General features: G+C 39.9%; 1 protein-coding gene across 1 annotated transcript in view; it reads right to left on the bottom strand.

Annotated features, from left to right (window-relative positions):
• The window catches only part of LOC131940629 (FERM, ARHGEF and pleckstrin domain-containing protein 1), a 99,987-nt gene that overhangs the window by 62,541 nt on the left and 17,993 nt on the right, over nucleotides 1-19,453 (bottom strand). The window contains exon 2 of the mRNA XM_059299336.1: nucleotides 7,594-7,753. Within this exon, the coding sequence (XP_059155319.1) occupies nucleotides 7,594-7,692 (99 nt within the window). The 5' untranslated portion in view covers nucleotides 7,693-7,753. The remainder of the gene's footprint in view (nucleotides 1-7,593; nucleotides 7,754-19,453) is intronic.

A 19,453-nucleotide genomic window follows, 5' to 3' on the forward strand; every position in this document is an offset into this window, starting at 1 on the left:
AAAGTTTCTGAACAACAGACATTAAATCAAACGTCATTTTTAACAAAAAGCTTGAACATCACAAGAACACTCGAATGTGAAACGCTTCAAATACCAACGGGAATATCAAGTACCAGCTCTATAAATACATCATTTAGTATCAATCGATAGGCAACAAATTTAGCAGCTTCATTAACAACCAGATCATTAGAACACAATCGGTCTCCACAAGTTTCTACGGAGAATAACACAACGTTGCGTTTGTTTACACGAGATTTAAGTATGGCAAAATATCAACGAAACACATTCCTTATAGCAGGAAAACAAACACGTCCCGCAGAAGCCGGGCTGCTTAGGCTATCTGACCCGGCGCCCGCAATATCCCCAGTGGCCGGCATTTAGGGGCTGTGGTGCGACAAGACAAATGGTTCTCCGCAATACGCCGCTTGACGTTTCCATCTTTATGAGCAACACTGGGAGCCACAACAAGGTTCCTTACATCTCCCGTACAAATGACGCGAATACACGCCTATGCCATTGCTAGCTAGCATTGAGACGTAAATGCTTGGCCGAAATATTTTTACCGTACAATTTTTTTCCCAAATAGGAATACACGTTTTTAAACTGCTTATTGCTTTACTGATCTGCAACATGAACGCACGGAATAGTAGATAGAGCAATACATTGACATCGAGCAAAGACAATGAATTACCTCAAGAGGATTTCTGGCGTAACTAGAAGTGGGTCGTGTTTAACAGCGTGAAAAGCATCTATGTATAAAATTCAGCAGTTTAAAATGTTTGTGAAAACAACGTCCAAGTAAATAAAAGTTCAGGATCGAAAGGCAACACACAGTACTGCAAGTTTTGTCTAACACATAATGAATGCGCATTGCGTAACGGAAAAGGAAACGCTTTAAAATATTTACACTCAAAATAAACCCGTCGGCAAAGCATATTACTTACATCGATCGAATCGAAAATAGCCCAATTTCTGTAGGAAACATAAAGAAGACAAAAACTCGAAGCTTAGGAATGCATTTGTAAATTAATCGAGAAAAACAAAACATTAAAAGTGAAAACAAAAATTAAAAGCCAATATGGAAGAAGAATGAGTGTAGGACTCTAAAAATACACCAACAATTGGGTAAACTAAGGCCGGCAATTAAAAAGTCATTTCTCAGAGCGCATAGTTTAGTTTCTGCAGCGCTGAGCCCGGCTGTCCTGCTGGAATATTTATGATGGCAGTACTAGTTCTTCCCGTAAGTAGGCCAGACACGTGACCAAAATACCCCCTCCTCCCAGTCAGAAGCCCTGTAGGTGCGTGTGTTAACATAGTCCGACCGTCAGCTAAAACATTAACCTTTTAGTGTTTCATTCAGCTGAGAGCTCAGTGGAAGACTAGAGAGAAAACAGGAAAATTCCAACTGTGAAGTAACGGAGAGGCTGCTCAGAGCTCCGTGTTCACCAGTTGCACAGATTTTCTCCACACACCCCAATGGTCTTAAAAAATAACTAGACTATTTACTACGCAATAATGTGTGTCCATTACCCCCGGTAGCTAGAGTTAATAAGCTGCAGTCAGATTCTAGTAACCAACAGTGACTTAATGCTTCTAGCTACAGCAACTAACTGCAACAAAATCAACCAACCCACTGGCTAGACCGACTGCTAAAGCCCACTGGGACATACGCTAAATCAACAAGTTGCACGGCAATGTCGATATCATACAGAAACCTAATTTTAAACAACACTGAGATTTGTTCAGTGGAAGTTGTGTTAGCTGAGTCCAGGTCTGTCTAAAGGCGCAATGAAAAAATAAAAGATATACCACATGGCTAACAATAAGCATCTCACGCCAGTAAAAGACAAATATCTCACCGCCAACAACAAATATCTCACCACCAACAAATATCTCACCGCCACCAACAAGTATCTCACCGCCAACAACAAATATCTCACGTCACCAACACATATCTCACCGCCAACAACACATATCTCACGTCACCAACAAATATCTCACACCACCAACAAATATCTCACCGCCACCAACAAATATCTCACACCACCAACAAATATCTCAGCGCCACCAACAAATATCTCACACCACCAACAAATACCTCACCTCCACCAACAAATACCTCACCTCCACCAACAAATATCTCACCGCCACCAACAAATACCTCACCGCCACCAACAAATATCTCACACCACCAACAAATACCTCACCGCCACCAACAAATATCTCACGCCACCAACAAATATCTCACCGCCACCAACAAATATCTCTCCGCTATCAACAAATATCTCACACCACCAACAAATACCTCACCGCCACCAACAAATATCTCACGCCACCAACAAATATCTCACACCACCAACAAATACCTCACCGCCACCAACAAATATCTCACGCCACCAACAAATATCTCACCGCCACCAACAAATATCTCACCGCCACCAACAAATATCTCACCGCCACCAACAAATATCTCTCCGCTATCAACAAATATCTCACACCACCAACAAATACCTCACCGCCACCAACAAATATCTCACGCCACCAACAAATATCTCACACCACCAACAAATACCTCACCGCCACCAACAAATATCTCACGCCACCAACAAATATCTCACCGCCACCAACAAATATCTCACCGCCACCAACAAATATCTCACGCCACCAACAAATATCTCACCGCCACCAACAAATATCTCACCGCCACCAACAAATATCTCACACCATCAACAAATATCTCACCACCAACAAATATCTCACGCCACCAACAAATATCTCACCGCCACCAACAAATATCTCTCCGCTATCAACAAACTCATTAGAGAAAAAATCGACACAATACGTAACGTTTTACATTGAAACATTTATTTTATTCATTAGCCCATTCATTAGTAACAATTACCAAATAGGATACTATAGAAATAAATAACATAAGTAGGGTTCTTAAAAACCGTATTCATGGGCAGAGAAATCCCTCAACGAACAAAATATTGATCACCAGTGAAGCATTTTTTAAACAACGACATAACCAAACTCCGTAGAAAAGATTTAAGTTCCATAAAAGACGCTTACCCACATTCACCGAGCCGGCTAATAGGATACACTAGTTAAAAAAAAAAACCATGTAAAAACTAAGAGAAATGTTATTAGCTCTCTTTTCCTCGCTATTCTAAAGCAGTGTAAGAGAAGAATTGTAGAACTTAATTGATGAGTGACAGGGTAGTTATTTGAAGAAATACAGCTTAGACATTTTAACTATACACATTATTTATATTATATATACACACACATGTATATATATATATATATATATATATATATATATATATATATATATATATATAATACAATAAGTATGTAAAAAAATATTATATATATATATATATATATATATATATATATATATATATATATATATATATACATATATATATATACATATATATATATATATATATACATATATATATATGCATAGAGTAATAGTAGTGCGCATTAGTAATAATTATAAACAATTATAAACAATTAATACATAACATGTGATCAATTAAAAAACAACTACATAACCGTTGTCTCTCGCACAATTCTAGTACTAACATAAGCAATAGTAAAACCATAAAAGAGCGTGAAACAACAGTCGCGTCCACGACACATATCTGTGGGGACGTGCTAGAAGTGTCATTCATAGACCCGGTAACACAATGTATTGTCTCTGCCAGAATCAATACATCTTGTGTTAAACGCTTTTAAAAAGATAATGCTAATAATGCAAACGCAGCATAACTGTCAAAAAAGATGGATTGTCGATGAATACGTCCTTTCTATTTGCCATAAAAAATAAAATTGTATACAATCTGCATGCGAGAATTTGAGATTTTTTAAAGAGATTGTACTGGTTGTATCTCCTGTTACGCTACGGGGCATAATAGTTCTAATGCAATTATATTTCACTGCAGAAGTATTTGTACTTCAGTCATGTACAATACATAGCCACGGTTAGAGTGAAGGCAACGACACAAGCAAAATCCCCATAACAGCTTCATGTGACTTGAGAACTTCGAGTGTCACAGAATGAGGGTAAGCTAGGGTATGTAAAGCTGAGAAGGCATGTCAGCCCTACCAATAGACACACAAACGCACGTTTAAATTGTATGCAGTAGGATCGTTTACTAGATGAACTTCATTTATTCACCCTATAACATCACCACAAGATGAAAGAGACAACTGTTGGCGTTGGATTTTTATCTTAGAGTAGCTCATCGTCCAACAGTGCTGGCTACAGGTCAAGGTCACTAAAAGCCACGCAAACCGTCTCCTCTACACCTGACAAGGAACAGAATATTGGCCAATCCTCTTCTCCCCCGGCCACTAATAGTGTGAGTACAACGCAGACAAGACGATGGCCAACCAAATGTATCTCAACAAGGTTAAGTATCCGAGGAAGCCTTGTCAGACGCTACTTATATCACGACATTAGGGCTTTTCCCGATAAGGTTAATATTCTGGAAAATCGCATTCGAGAATTAGGTCACCTGGTAATAGCTTGAGTGTTGCTAAAATAAGACAGCATGTAAAATCTGGACAAGAAGCGAGATCTTAGAAAACTCTTGAGCATTACAGAGAAGTTATGGTTTTACATTCACATTTTGGTACACGACTAAAATTTAAAAAAAAAAAAAAAACAACAGCTTTGAGCCATAAAATATTTGTTTAAATGTGAAAGATTAAAAGTTTGGCTTACAAAACGTGGAAAGTACAACTATATAAAATCACCGGTTGTTGACGATTTCGAGACACACAAAAGGGGTACTCATTTAGATTTTTTTCGGCGACACTCTAAAGTCGCAGCTGGAGCATAATTCGGCTATGTTAATTTTAACGTTAACGGAGCAAGCCTAAGTCGGGTAGATTAGAACAACGAAGCTTACAGTTAATTTAAAAACATTTTTTGTAGTTTGTAGTTCATCAATACCGTACTAACTAGGGGTGAAAGACTGGCTATGAGCAATGGTGTCGAGCATGATTGTGATAAAGAAGAGGCAGGGGAGCGTGTAAAAATGTAGCGTCTTTGTGTTCAAGTGTCGGGGTGTGAGTGTACAAGCAGCCCACGGGCCACTCACACTAGACCCGTGTCCCCAGACGACTGCAGGAAAAATAAAATCAATTTCAGCGTCCTCAAACACCTCGTGTTTGCTGTACATACACGGCTTCAGAGCTACAGGATTCAATGGGACAGCACGGGGGGGGGGGGGGTCTGCATCAGAGGAGCCTGGGGTGGGGGAGAGATAGCACTTAAATAAACTTGGACAGCTGATGACGTAGCCGCATAAGCCTAATGAAGTCATCGACACATAATGACCACCGTTATCATAGGCACAGAACTTACTGATGTCATAGACGCACAGGCCTACGGATATCATAGATGCAAGGCACAGACACAAGACCCAGATCACATTTTCATAATCAAAATTGAAACATTTTTCAATTCTTAAAGAAAAAAAAAATATCGTTTACGACGCCATGTGCCATCGTATATTCATTTAAAAAAAATTGTAATTACCACAAGCACCGTTTTCAAACAAGTTGAACATTTTATGTCAATACTAAGTATGCATAAACAACAGGTTGTATATCAAGGTGAGGAAAGCTTAGCCCACATAACGTGGAGTACAAGACCTTCACAGCCAGCCATGTCTACAGAACTTGTCTAGTGACGCCAGTATTTGCTCGTCATTACCTCGTAACTTCATTAGCTCTTTGTGTAAATATTCGCAAGTGTGTTTAAAACGTGGTAAGCGGTACCAATACCAACATTACGTAACGGAATAAATAATCCCGATGTTGAATAAAGCTATAAATACGTGTAGAGTTGTATATGTATAAACATGTATGTATAATAGTTTATAAACTGCGCGAGCTAAAATTTCAACCTTATCGAAACATCTGCGGATTGTTATTGTAAAACGATTGTGTCGTGTTTTAAAAGCTGTATATTCAAACAAGAAAACGTGTGTGGGAGACAATTGCGGTTTGGTATGATTGTTTAATATGTCAGCGCTACAAAAAAAGACAGGCTGTTCCTGGCTAGATGTCCGGGTTTAATACCTCAGACAGACAGACAGACAGACAGACAGACAGACAGACAGACAGACAGACAGACAGACAGACAGACAGACAGACAGACAGACAGACAGACAGACAGACAGACAGACAGACAGACAGACAGACAGAAAAAAGATCCCTTATAAGAAATAAGGTTGAACACAATGCAAGCAAACTTGACGATTAAATTAAATTGGTGTTTAATAACTAACACTCCCCAAATAAGAAACGCCGACAGAGCGAGATAGGGCTGGGCGAGCCAGTCAATACCACGAGCGCGTTGTTTAGTTGGCGGGTCTCTAACAACATCAAGAAAAAAAAAATGGAAGATTCATGATGTCCCTCAGGGTGCTTCCAATCTCATGACGCAGGAGCTTTTTTTTTTCCAATTTCAAATCTGAATTAATTTTTTTTTCTTTTAAAATTTACGTCATTTCCTCTTTCTCCACTGCGGCTTTCTTCTTCGATACGGCTGAGAATTGCTGAGCTCCCCCTCCACACCCCACCCCGCCCGCTAATGTTTAAATAATGTTCTACTAAGTAATTCCGATGCAATATTTAGACTAAACCAACAGGACATAAAACAAGTATTGCCCGGTGTGTGTCCTGGGTGAACGCTTCCATCACCCACTCAACAAAGATACAAGAAATGTGTAGCATTGAAGAAAGAAGGTCGTCTCGTTCATAAGCTAGACAAAACTGACCACGGCTATTGATTTTTTTTCTCGCCACGGCGGCCAAAGAAGATTGTGCGAGAGTAAGAAAGAGAAATGGAGTTCTGTAGGATACCAGTTACAGATACGTGTAGACCAGGAAGTGTTCTGTGGGCCATCAGTTACCAGTGAAACCCACCTAATGAGGCCGCAGGTGTCTTGTGGGCCGTTAAGTTTTATGTCCAAAAGACCAAGACAGCTCGAGTATTATGGGCCACAAGAGGCCATAAGACCAAGACAGAGCTGGTGTAGCATGGGCCACTAGTTAGATGGCCAAAAGACCAAGACAGAGCTGGTGTATTATTGGCCACTAGTTAGATAGCCATAAGACCAAGACAGAGCTGGTGTATTATAGGCCACTAGTTAGATGGCCAAAAGATCAAGACAGCGCTGGTGCTTTATGGGCCACGAGTTATGTGGCCAAAAATCCACAACAGAGCTGGTGTTTAGCGGGCCACCTGCCAATACTATCTAACAGGACAATCAGAACTCTGTCAAAAAGGACAACCACCAGCGATGAGAGAAAAAAAAAGAAACTGAAGAGGGCGGTTCCCATCTTGTTTCAAAAAGAAAAAAAACAAAAACTGCCTTCCACATGGGAATTTACGTGAAGTTGATTGACAAACACCAAGACAGAATTGAAAAACTGGGTTAGAGGGAGCTATGTATATAAGCCGACAAAACCCACAATGATAAGTTCAGCCGTTATGTGGAGCAAGCGCTAGAGAAAAGAGAACTTGCACGAGCTGTGAGCACACAGAGTTGATCTTAGACTTACCGGTACTTGGAAGACGTGGACCGTGTCGTTGAGAAAGGTGATGCGGATGTTGACGTACTTCCCCTTGCGAGGTGACTTTGGGGGTCTGGGGTCACTCATGACCGATGCCGTGCACTGTTGACTAACATATCCTTATAGTACATCCCACCGTCAGCCGGCTCTGTTGGGGAAAAGAAAGAAATATTCGTCATTCACTGGGTAAATGTTATCTAAAAATAAAAATACGTGGAGCTGGGTTGAGAAAAGACAAAGGTTTGTGTCATTCGTTGTGTAAAAATGATCTACAACAAAAATACAAGTAGCGGTGGCAGAACAAACATCGTTTACATAATTACACGAGAGCTGATGAAGGAGTATAAAGGAAACAGACAAGCATATAATTATGACAGAAAAAAAAAACAACAACCAAAGATTTGTCCGATAACCGGTAAGTCGACTACAGAATGTGCAACACCCACCCTATCCCCATATATACAAATCAACAATGCTGCGTTCCAACATTATGCCAATCTGCCGTCATTCAACAGTAAAAAATCAATAGAAAATCTATCTACTTGCACATACCCAAAACTGTAATAAACGTAACTACACACATTTGTACCTTGGCCGACGTGGTATAACTGACGGAATGATGCAGCAAACCAGTAAGTCGCGATATTAAACAAAACATGACCATCAATAAAAGAAGATGAATACCACGCTTAAAGAACTCGGTAAAGTGGTAAAGCCAAGTGAATAATGCAATAAAAAGTTTCTGATAGTGCCATCTGTCGGCTAATGATGATGGGAAATAGGCACGCAATTGTGGTTAGTAGGTGGTCTAGAGTTCAATTAGCCAACAAGTATCTGGGATACTGATAGGGTTAAAACACAATGCCTTTCTTTGAGTATTTTGAAACAAGTAACCTAATACTAATGTAGATCTTCCTGCTCATCAGCAGGCATTGTGTACTGTCGCTATATAACAGTCGTAGAGAAAACAGACATAAACATACGCCAAATATTGCTTGATAATACAGACTTCTCAAATAGTCCACCAAACTAACTGGCACTCTCATATATTATCAAATACACGACAAGTCTCAAACATTCACACACAGAGACGTCCACAAATACCAGACATAGCTCAATAAACACAGACATCTATAAATACCAGACATAGCTCAATAAACATAGACGTCCACAAATACCAGACAGCTCAATAAACACAGACGTCCACAAATACCAGACATAGCTCGATAAATACAGACGTCCACAAATACCAGACATAGCTCAATAAACACAGACGTCCACAAATACCAGACACAGCTCAATAAACACAGACGTCCACATACACCAGACAGTTCGATAAACACAAAAGTCCACAAATACCAGACATAGCTCAATAAACACAGACGTCCACATACACCAGACAGTTCGATAAACACAAAAGTCCACAAATACCAGACAGCTCAATAAACACACACACAGACGTCCACAAATACCAGACAGCTCAATAAACACACACACAGACGTCCACAAATACCAGACATAGCTCAATAAACACAGACGTCCACATACACCAGACAGTTCGATAAACACACACACACACAGACGTCCACAAATACCAGACATAGCTCAATAAACACAGACGTCCACATACACCAGACAGTTCGATAAACACACACACACACACAGACGTCCACAAATACCAGACATAGCTCACTAACACTAACGTGTTAATCAATCAGGACTAGAGCCGATTGGGGCTTTGATCTTCACTTATAATTGTGACAAAGAGACATTATTAGTAAATGAAAGCTATTACCACCCCCTCCCCCTTCCCAACCCTAGAGTAAATACATTTGTGTCACGGGGCGCCGATAAATGGGAGTTGGGCAAAGCTGGCGAAGCTGCTTAATGCATGCCACCCTGGCCAACTGGCAACCTAGACCACAGCACTCACCTCGGATACCACCTGGTAGTGACTCGACCAGTTTAGAACTGCGACATTGATACCATATCAAGAATAATCAAACAGTACTTACTTCACAGATGCTCAAAGTCTCATCGTTTTAAAGGCGACTGAAGTGATCTAACCTCTGCACCCCCCCCCCCGGGTAATGTCATCCAAGATTGGACTCAGTGATAAAACGGTTGACCTAGTGTTCAGTCACATCATGTCGGTGCATAACAAGCATGATATAAGCCGTCATGGGTAACCAACCTGTCGCCTATATGACAAAATTGTTTCCAATGGATCACAAGCGGCACTGGAGCGCCCCCCCCCCCCCCCACTCTCCATCCACGCGGGTCGATAGTGCATGTCGTAACACATTCCTATCTTCACTGCATGTTAGGAACACGATCGTGGCTCCACCGATGGGGATGGTTGGCCAAGATCGTGGTTGAGACTTAAGCGGGTTGCTCTGTGATAGGGGCAACACCGGGTTGGTTGGTGGCCGTGAATCTAGACTGGTCGACAATGGGTCATTTGATCACAATCGTATCTTGACAGCGGGTTGCAATGATCGTTCTGTTAGAAAGTGTTGGTCGACCATGACCGCAACATCAACACCGGGTTACACAAGATCGTACACTCGATACAGGTTTCACACAACTGCTATTCTTCTCTATGTACGCGATTGTGGGCCGGCTAATTAAAACGTTTGGAATATGAAACTGGCGAATTAAAATGTTTTGAGCGGCCGTGGAAGAGAGCGGCGAGGGTGCGTGTGGCAGGAGGGCGGTAACTTGATCTGACCGTGAGACAAGATGCCACCAGACAGTGTGACTAATTGTTTCCTTCCATCTTTTAAATGTGTCTTAAAATTTCAGACGCGATCGATACCGTTACGTGTTAGCCGGCCGTTTCAAAACTGAAGGAGTCTGTAGAAGTGAGACCGTTTAAAAACAGAGCCTGTATAAGTGAGACCGCTTAAAAAACAGAGCCTGTAGTAGTGAGACCGTTTAAAAACAGAGCATGTAGTAGTGAGACCGTTTAAAAACAGAGCCTGTATAAGTGAGACCGTTTAAAAACAGAGCCTGTAGTAGTGAGACCGTTTAAAAACAGAGCCTGTATAAGTGAGACCGTTTAAAAACAGAGCCTGTATAAGTGAGACCGTTTAAAAACAGAGCCTGTATAAGTGAGACCGTTTAAAAACAGAGCCTGTATAAGTGAGACCGTTTAAAAACAGAGCCTGTATAAGTGAGACCGTTTAAAAACAGAGCCTGTATAAGTGAGACCGTTTAAAAACAGAGCCTGTATATAAGGGGGACTGTTTAAAAACAGTCTGTAGTAGTGAGACCGTATAAAAACAACCTGTATATGAGGGAGACAGTTTAAAATACAGCCTGTGTAAGACTAATTAAAAAAAAAAGGGTCTGCATAAATGAGACTCGTTACAAACAGAACCTATATACGTGAGACGGTTTTAAAATAGCTATATAAGTGAGACAGGTTTTAAACTAACCTTATATAAAGGAGACAGGTTTTAAACAAACCTTATATAAGTGAGTCGGTTTTAAAACAGAGCATATATAAGTGAAACCGTTTTAAGACAGACCTTATATATGTGAGATTGTTTAAAAACAGAGTTTATATAAGTGAGACAGGTTGTAATCAGCCTATCAGAAAGCCTGTTTAAGTAAGGCTATTTAAAACACTGCCCATGTAAGTAAGCGCGAGAAACCCGAAGTAAAAAAAAACTAAAACTTCAGGCTGTGGGCCTGAGGAAGCCAGTGACAGGGCCTGAGTCCTGTCTGAAGCAGAGAATGACCGTTTGAGTGGCTCCTCCTTACAATTTACGAGCTTCATTGTTTAACCAGACCGACACATTTTCCCCAAAGAACGAGACGCCGATCACGTGACCTAGGCTTTATCAGCTGATACTCAGAAGGTCATCAAATAGTTCTATCAGTACACCTGGTAAGGACCTTTGACCTATGTTTAAGCTTGTGAGATAAACCGTTGCAGAAAGTGAGGGTTTAATAATTGTATACAAAAATAACAATCTATTTCCAATTAAAAATAACAACGATTATCAAAAAATATACCCGAAACACATTTCTCTAATAACCTACGAAACTGCGTTGAACGATGTATTTAATAAGGTCCACATTGACTTTTGGCTAATACATCTTAATAGGTCATTCAACATAACAGATAAGAAAAACAAAACAAAAAATAACTTTCCCCAATAGTTTTAAATGACTTATCCGCTGCAAATCTGAATTTTAACAAGATTCCGTGGCTAAATTCGTCCACTTGAATTGTTTAGAGAAAAAAGTGACTTCAAAATAACATACTATTAACATATAGACGACTTTCATACAATAGTAACATTTTGTCATTTAAATACCAGTAGACAATACCAAACTGCAAGGAAAAATCATTAGCATTGCATTATCTGTGCTACTAGTATTAAAAAGTTATGAATGAAATGACTTCTGTCAATGTCGAAAATGACTGCTTTGTGTATCCATATCGATAAGAACGCAGGTTTAGCCAAAAGTGACAACACTAGTCTGTAATAGAAGACATTTGCCTGGATGTCAAACAGCGTTAGAGCAAATCAATGGTTGTTCTGTAGTAAAACAAGCTCCATCGATTTGAGTATAAACCAGCGGACTTTGTCACACAATATATAACAGTTGAGTTAAAATGGTATTCCCCATACGTAATCGAGTAGTGTTAAACAGTTACTGGTCTTTGCCCCATATAAAACAGTAGGGGAACAATCGGCCCGTGCCCCATTGGTACGCTAATATTTATGCGATTTTCGTGTAAACGGAGTAAAAGGGTGTACATAGCGAGAACGACAAGCAGGGGACGTAAACCAACATCACGCCCAGGACTGTCATTATCCTTGCTTGATTTCTTTAAGTTGACCCCTCCAATACTCCGGTCTAAATAGACAAACACGCACTTGAATGGGAGAACCCGGGTTCCAGTCCAGCCTTTGTGACGGTGGAAAACGGCAAATGGAAAAAACGTGTCGGAGGAGGATTCGATCAACACCAGTGTTTCTTCCAGACTTTTTTCTCCGGGGGGGCACTTGAAATCTTCGGGGGGGGCGGTAAACTTTCTTCGGGGGGGGCGGACACTGTTAAAAGTATATATTTTCTATATAAATTATATAAATTTCATTTCGTTCGGGGGGGCGGTAAAAAATTTTCGGGGGGGCAAGAGATGCCTGGAAGAAACTCTGATCAACACACCTTGTGTTTGCTTCAGGACCAGCGAGTTACATTCAAGATATGGGCTTATAAGGAGAGTTTCCATAGCTAGTAACATTCAAGATATGGGCTTATGAGGAGAGTTTTTACAGCTAGTAACATTCAATATATGGGCTTACGAGGAGAGTTTTCATAGCTAGTAACATTCAAGATATGGGCTTATGAGGAGAGTTTTTACAGCTAGTAACATTCAAGATATGGGCTTACGAGGAGAGTTTTCATAGCTAGTAACATTCAAGTTATGGGCTTATGGAGGAGAGCATTCATAGCTAGTAACATTCAACATATGGGCTTATGGAGGAGAGCATTCATAGCTAGTAACATTCAAGATATGGGCTTATGGAGGAGAGTTTTCACAGCTAGCAACATTCAAGATATGGGCTTATGAGGAGAGTTTTTACAGCTAGTTTTAGATTTTTTTAAGTTAGTTCCGGTAATGAAATGTGACTGCAATTTATATTCATCAGGGGCTTGAGAAAAGATTTATTTATAATGTACTAGGTATAAAACGTCTTCAAATGATGGTCACTTGAGATGTTGCAGTAGAGCTAAGCACAACAGCAATAAGTTAATTAATGTAGAGGCGAGTAGTTTTTGTGAGTACAACCCATAACAGAATCAAAGTGTTTAAGCTAGCAACAGTTTTCAATGCTAGAAGGTGAATAAAATAAGTCGAGGAGCCTAATGTCTAACATCAATTTCAGAGAGCAATGTCAGAAATGGAGAAGATTATAACTCGTGCATTCAAAAAGTGATCGGGACGAGAAACAAATAAATAAACACACGGAGGAAAAAGTTATCGACGGCCTGTGGAACACTTCGGGAAGTCATAAAAAGCAAACAGCCGCGTTTAAATTCCGATGCAATTTAACCAAATAAAAACTGTCATGGCAAGCAACGTAACAAGCCTGAGATAGCAGAGGAAGATACGGGACGGATGGATGGATCGATGTGTGAGGAACAGTGGGCTCTCACGATCTGGGTAGGTTGGCCCATATAGAACAGTGGGGTCTCACGATCTGGGTAGGTTGGTCCATATCTAGAACAGTGGGGTCTCACGATCTGGGTAGGTTGGTGCATGTAGAACAGTGGGGTCTCACGATCTGGGTAGGTTGGTCCATATCTAGAACAGTGGGGTCTCACGATCTGGGTAGGTTGGTCCATATCTAGTCTCACGATCTGGGTAGGTTGGTTCATATCTAGAACAGTGGGGTCTCACGATCTGGGTAGGTTGGTCCATATCTAGTCTCACGATCTGGGTAGGTTGGTCCATATCTAGTCTCACGATCTGGGTAGGTTGGTCCATATCTAGTCTCACGATCTGGGTAGGTTGGTCCATATCTAGAACAGTGGGGTCTCACGATCTGGGTAGGTTGGTCCATATAGAACAGTGGGGTCTCACGATCTGGGTAGGTTGGTCCATATCTAGAACAGTGGGGTCTCACGATCTGGGTAGGTTGGTCCATATAGAACAGTGGGGTCTCACGATCTGGGTAGGTTGGTCCATATCTAGAACAGTGGGGTCTTATGACCTGGGTAGGTTGGTACATATCTAGTCTCACGATCTGGGTAGGTTGGTCCATATAGAACAGTCGGTTCTCACGATCTGGGTAGGTTGGTCCATATCTAGTCTCACGATCTGGGTAGGTTGGTCCATATAGAACAGTGGGGTCTCACGATCTGGGTAGGTTGGTCCATATCTAGAACAGTGGGGTCTCACGATCTGGGTAGGTTGGTCCATATAGAACAGTGGGGTCTCACGATCTGGGTAGGTTGGTCCATATCTAGAACACTGGGGTCTCACGATCTGGGTAGGTTGGTCCATATCTAGTCTCACGATCTGGGTAGGTTGGTGCATATAGAACAGTCGGTTCTCACGATCTGGGTAGGTTGGTCCATATCTAGTCTCACGATCTAGGTAGGTTGGTGCATGTAGAACAGTCGGGTCTCAAGATCTGGGTAAGTTGGTCCATATCAAGAACAGTGGGGTCTCACGATCTGGGTAGGTTGGTGCATGTAGAACAGTGGGGTCTCACGATCTGGGTAGGTTGGTCCATATCTAGAACAGTGGGGTCTCATGACCTGGGTAGGTTGTTTCATATATCGAACAGTCGGGTCACATGACAAGGGTAGGTTGATCCATATATGAAACAGTCACGGCTCATCCCTAGCTCTAACCTTGACCGCAAGCCCACCCTCAATTCTAAAAATAAAAACTCCATACAGAAAATCTTACTATTTATACCAACCCAACATAATCGACAAAATCCAACAGATTAAACATGGCAACGTGAAAAGTACCGTCTTCAGAAGCTAAGACCACAGCTCACAGTTGAACTAGTTTATAACGTAGTACTAATGGGAGTTTTAAAATAGAACAAGTAAAACATGACATTCACGTCGGTCGTATGGAAGTAAATACGCTCAAAATAGCACAGGATAAGTCTATTGAGCGATTCTACACGTGCTATTTGCGAGCGAGATCGACAAACACTGGCATAATAAATCTCAGTATGTCTGGCTGGCAATACTACACACGGGGAGAACATATGCTCATAACATAGACGGTGGCTGGCTACACGCTGTTTGACACCGCTCTTTCAAACATACGGAATGCATATTTTACCGTCGGCAGTTTTATCATTCCGCAATGTTGAATAATGGTTATTTTAATAAAAGATGAACTATTTTTATTACACATCTCACAAAATTAAACGATATCACTTTAACCTAATGGCACCCATTTTAATTTCAAGTAAAAATCAATTTATATACATGTATGTACACACATACATTATTTTATGTATTTGTCTAAATATGTGATTTACATAGACACACGCACTTAAACCATGTAAAGAGAGATTCGAGCAATGTCTTTAATCTGACGAGGGCTCGTGAGCCAGTAATGACAAAAAGAAGACGTTTACCTCAAGCCACATGTCCGTATCTTCCCCTGGATCTACCGCTCACCCCCCAGTAATAGCATTCCTGAGATGGGGCCCCCATACAGACTAATCGTTCACACAGGCCACCACGCACAGAACGGGGTCATAATGTAGATACAAACACAAGGGTGGAAAATAAAGAAAAAAGGAACACACAAAAAAAGACCGAAACGCAGGTAGCCGATGGTGTGAGAAGGAAAAAAGAGAGAAAGAAATACGGCGAAGAAAGAGAAAAAAAGGTGAAAGAAAGGAAATAGGTCGTACATGTCATGCTCTTTGCTGTAGTAGATTTAAATATACCACACGACATTAGTGTCTAGAAGAATAACAAAACGCGAGGCAACTAGTATGTGTATTCCTAAACATCTTATATATAGAATAGACCTAGATCAGTAGTTTTAGTATTGACGTCAGCCGCTAAATGTATTTCTATACTCTAGGCCCCAAGGACAAGGAGTGGCAGGCATTCTTCCTTGCGTTTTGTATGGGCTTCAGTCTTTTGATTTACCCCTACTGCTACTTCTGTATTACTCTCACTACACAAGACTGGCTGTATTCGTTCAAATAACAAAAGACAACCAACCATTTGTGTTCTGCGGGCTGTCGTAAAAAATACAAATTTTATTGACGAATTTAAGTTAACGGCAACGTTGAAAAAAAACTGTCGTTCAAATTTTATTTTTAAAGTGACATAACCGAAAGGGTATAATATAATTACAGCAGTCTTTTCTAATGCGGCCCTCGCTCAACAACTCAGAGCAAATAAAATATTCATTGGGAAAAAAAGAGACAGAAGTTATTGACTTGTGTAAAAGTTAAAACCCCACGGAATCAAAGCCCATAGCAATTTCAATGAACGAGCGACAAGGACAACCTTTAACTTGATATAGGGCATTACAATATAGGGTGATTTTTTTTCTTTTTCTTTTTTTTTTCATTCGCTGCAAACAAATAGGCCCTTAGATTGACAATTTGTCGGAATGCAGTTTAATTTAAATTCAAATAAAGAAGTAGATAAATCTTTGTGGGGAGCAATATTGAGAGGTTCCAGACTTAAAGCATCTCTTAACTGCCCACGTTATTTTACAAAAACAAAGAAAAGAAAGGAATGTGAAATTTTCTTCAAAACACAGATTTCGCACATAAAACTTCTGAAATAAACAAAATTATAGACAAAGATTTGGTGCACTCGCTAATAGAACTTTCAAAACTAAAACCCACTAAGAACAAACAACATGTTTGGCAATATGTGTTTTTTAAGCAAACAACGAAATATATGTAAAAGTAACTCTTAAGTGTGTTCATAATGCTAATTAAGAAAATTATAATTTTAAGGCAAGGCAAATGCTAGACAAAGAGAGAGTGCTTTAATCAACAAAAGACGATATTTTGCCGATGAATGTGAACAACAGAATAAATACATGCAGCTGCATGTATCGATTGCCAGAGGAACACAACATGCAACTCTGTGCCTAGTCTTGACAGATTTACCAGACTTTTCTATCATTGTGACGTATTTTATTGTCACAAAGCTTTGTTATATGCACAGAACATGTATATGTGTACAAGTGCAAGCTATGTGTGTATATGTGAAAGCGTGTGTACACATGTATATTTAGTTTGTGTATGTTAATGTTACATATGCACATTATGTGTGACCAAAGTAATGTGAACACGTGAACACCACTATAAAGTGGCCGACCTTGAGTGTAATCCTACACTTAAGCCTAGATAAATGTACATTAAACAAACGCAAATCTGTGCCCTCTAAACGTCAAAATGAATTTATGTTTATCTAAGCAAAGGTTTGCACCAGCTTTTGGAGAACGTTCACTTATTAAAGATGATACTTAGTTATATTGATATATATTGATATATATATATATATATATATATATATATATATATATATATATATATATATATATATATATATATATATATATATCCCGTTAAGAAAGTGAAGCGTGTATTATTATAGCTTTAATGCATTGTTACAATTTACTAAGCAGCACACTTGCTGAGTCCAGACGCAGTGTTTAGAGCCCATTTAAGTCTACAACAATCTTAAAAAGCTGACAACCATATAAAATAACATCTATTTAGCCTACAGCCATGCAGTATGTAGACTATTTACAAGTGAAAACTAAAACAAATCTTTATAAAAATCTCTTTCACGGCATAGTAATAGAAATTGCACTAAACAGCGATTACCACTGAAACTGACCCCACAAATTGAACATGGTGCATGGGTAAAACATTAATTTAAATCAGCTAATTAACTTCCACATTAAATTTTTAAAAGCGCCAAAACCCCCCGTAGATGGGTTAATGAAATCGTTACATGCGATAGCACCAAGGCCGTTCCCCCTCAGTAGGCTAATGTCGTCACCACAGTGCATGGAGATCTGATGCCACTTCTGGCACAGCCCCCCCCCCCACCCACCCCCGGGCAGACAAGACATTGACGTAATGTCATGGCGACATGTACAATGTAATGAAAGACCTTTGTGGTGTAATGGCCATCAGGTTTATGCACCTGGGGGAAAAGTGTAATTATCTACATCGGTCATGGAGAAAGCAGACATCGTGTATCCTTTGATTTCTCCTATTCACAGAGCGGAAGGTGAAAGTAAAGAGAGATGAGAAACTCTAATTAAAAGCCGTTTTTTTAAATTAGAAAAAGACAGAGTAATTAGAGGATTGCTATTGATATTAGTGCCACTAATCAATCTTGATTATTTAAAACGTAAATGACTCTTAAGAAAGACTACGATATATTTTTCTTAACTTCGATTAAAATAATGGTTCATTTAATATAAATACAACTAATTGATACTCCGACATGGGCTTATATGACCTAATGTAGATACATATCTCTGACTTGTAACTACACGACAAAACATTGCCATGCTATCGCCAAAAGTGCTCACGCCAAAAAAATAGCCTTAACACTCTGGGATACGGCCATACATAACAGAAAAATATGAATCTACTCTCCTACACGGCCAAACATAACAGATATATGAATCAACTCTCCTACACGGCCAAACATAACAGGTATATGAATCAACTCTCCTACACGGCCAAACATAACAGATATATGAATCAACTCTCCTACACGGCCAAACATAACAAGATATATGAATCTACTCTCCTACACGGCCAAACATAACAGATATATGAATCAACTCTCCTACACGGCCAAACATAACAAGATATATGAATCTACTCTCCTACACGGCCAAACATAACAGATATATGAATCAACTCTCCTACACGGCCAAACATAACAAGATATATGAATCAACTCTCCTACACGGCCAAACATAACAAGATATATGAATCAACTCTCCTACACGGCCAAACATAACAGATATATGAATCAACTCTCCTACACGGCCAAACATAACAAGATATATGAATCAACTCTCCTACACGGCCAAACATAACAGGTATATGAATCAACTCTCCTACACGGCCAAACATAACAGATATATGAATCAACTCTCCTACACGGCCAAACATAACAGATATATGAATCAACTCTCCTACACGGCCAAACATAACAAGATATATGAATCAACTCTCCTACACGGCCAAACATAACAAGATATATGAATCAACTCTCCTACACGGCCAAACATAACAAGATATATGAATCAACTCTCCTACACGGCCAAACATAACAGGTATAT

The sequence above is a fragment of the Physella acuta genome, unplaced genomic scaffold (genome assembly GCF_028476545.2).
Source record: "Physella acuta isolate Inbredline_101_S28 unplaced genomic scaffold, ASM2847654v3 ptg000324l, whole genome shotgun sequence".
Lineage (NCBI taxonomy): Eukaryota > Metazoa > Mollusca > Gastropoda > Physidae > Physella > Physella acuta.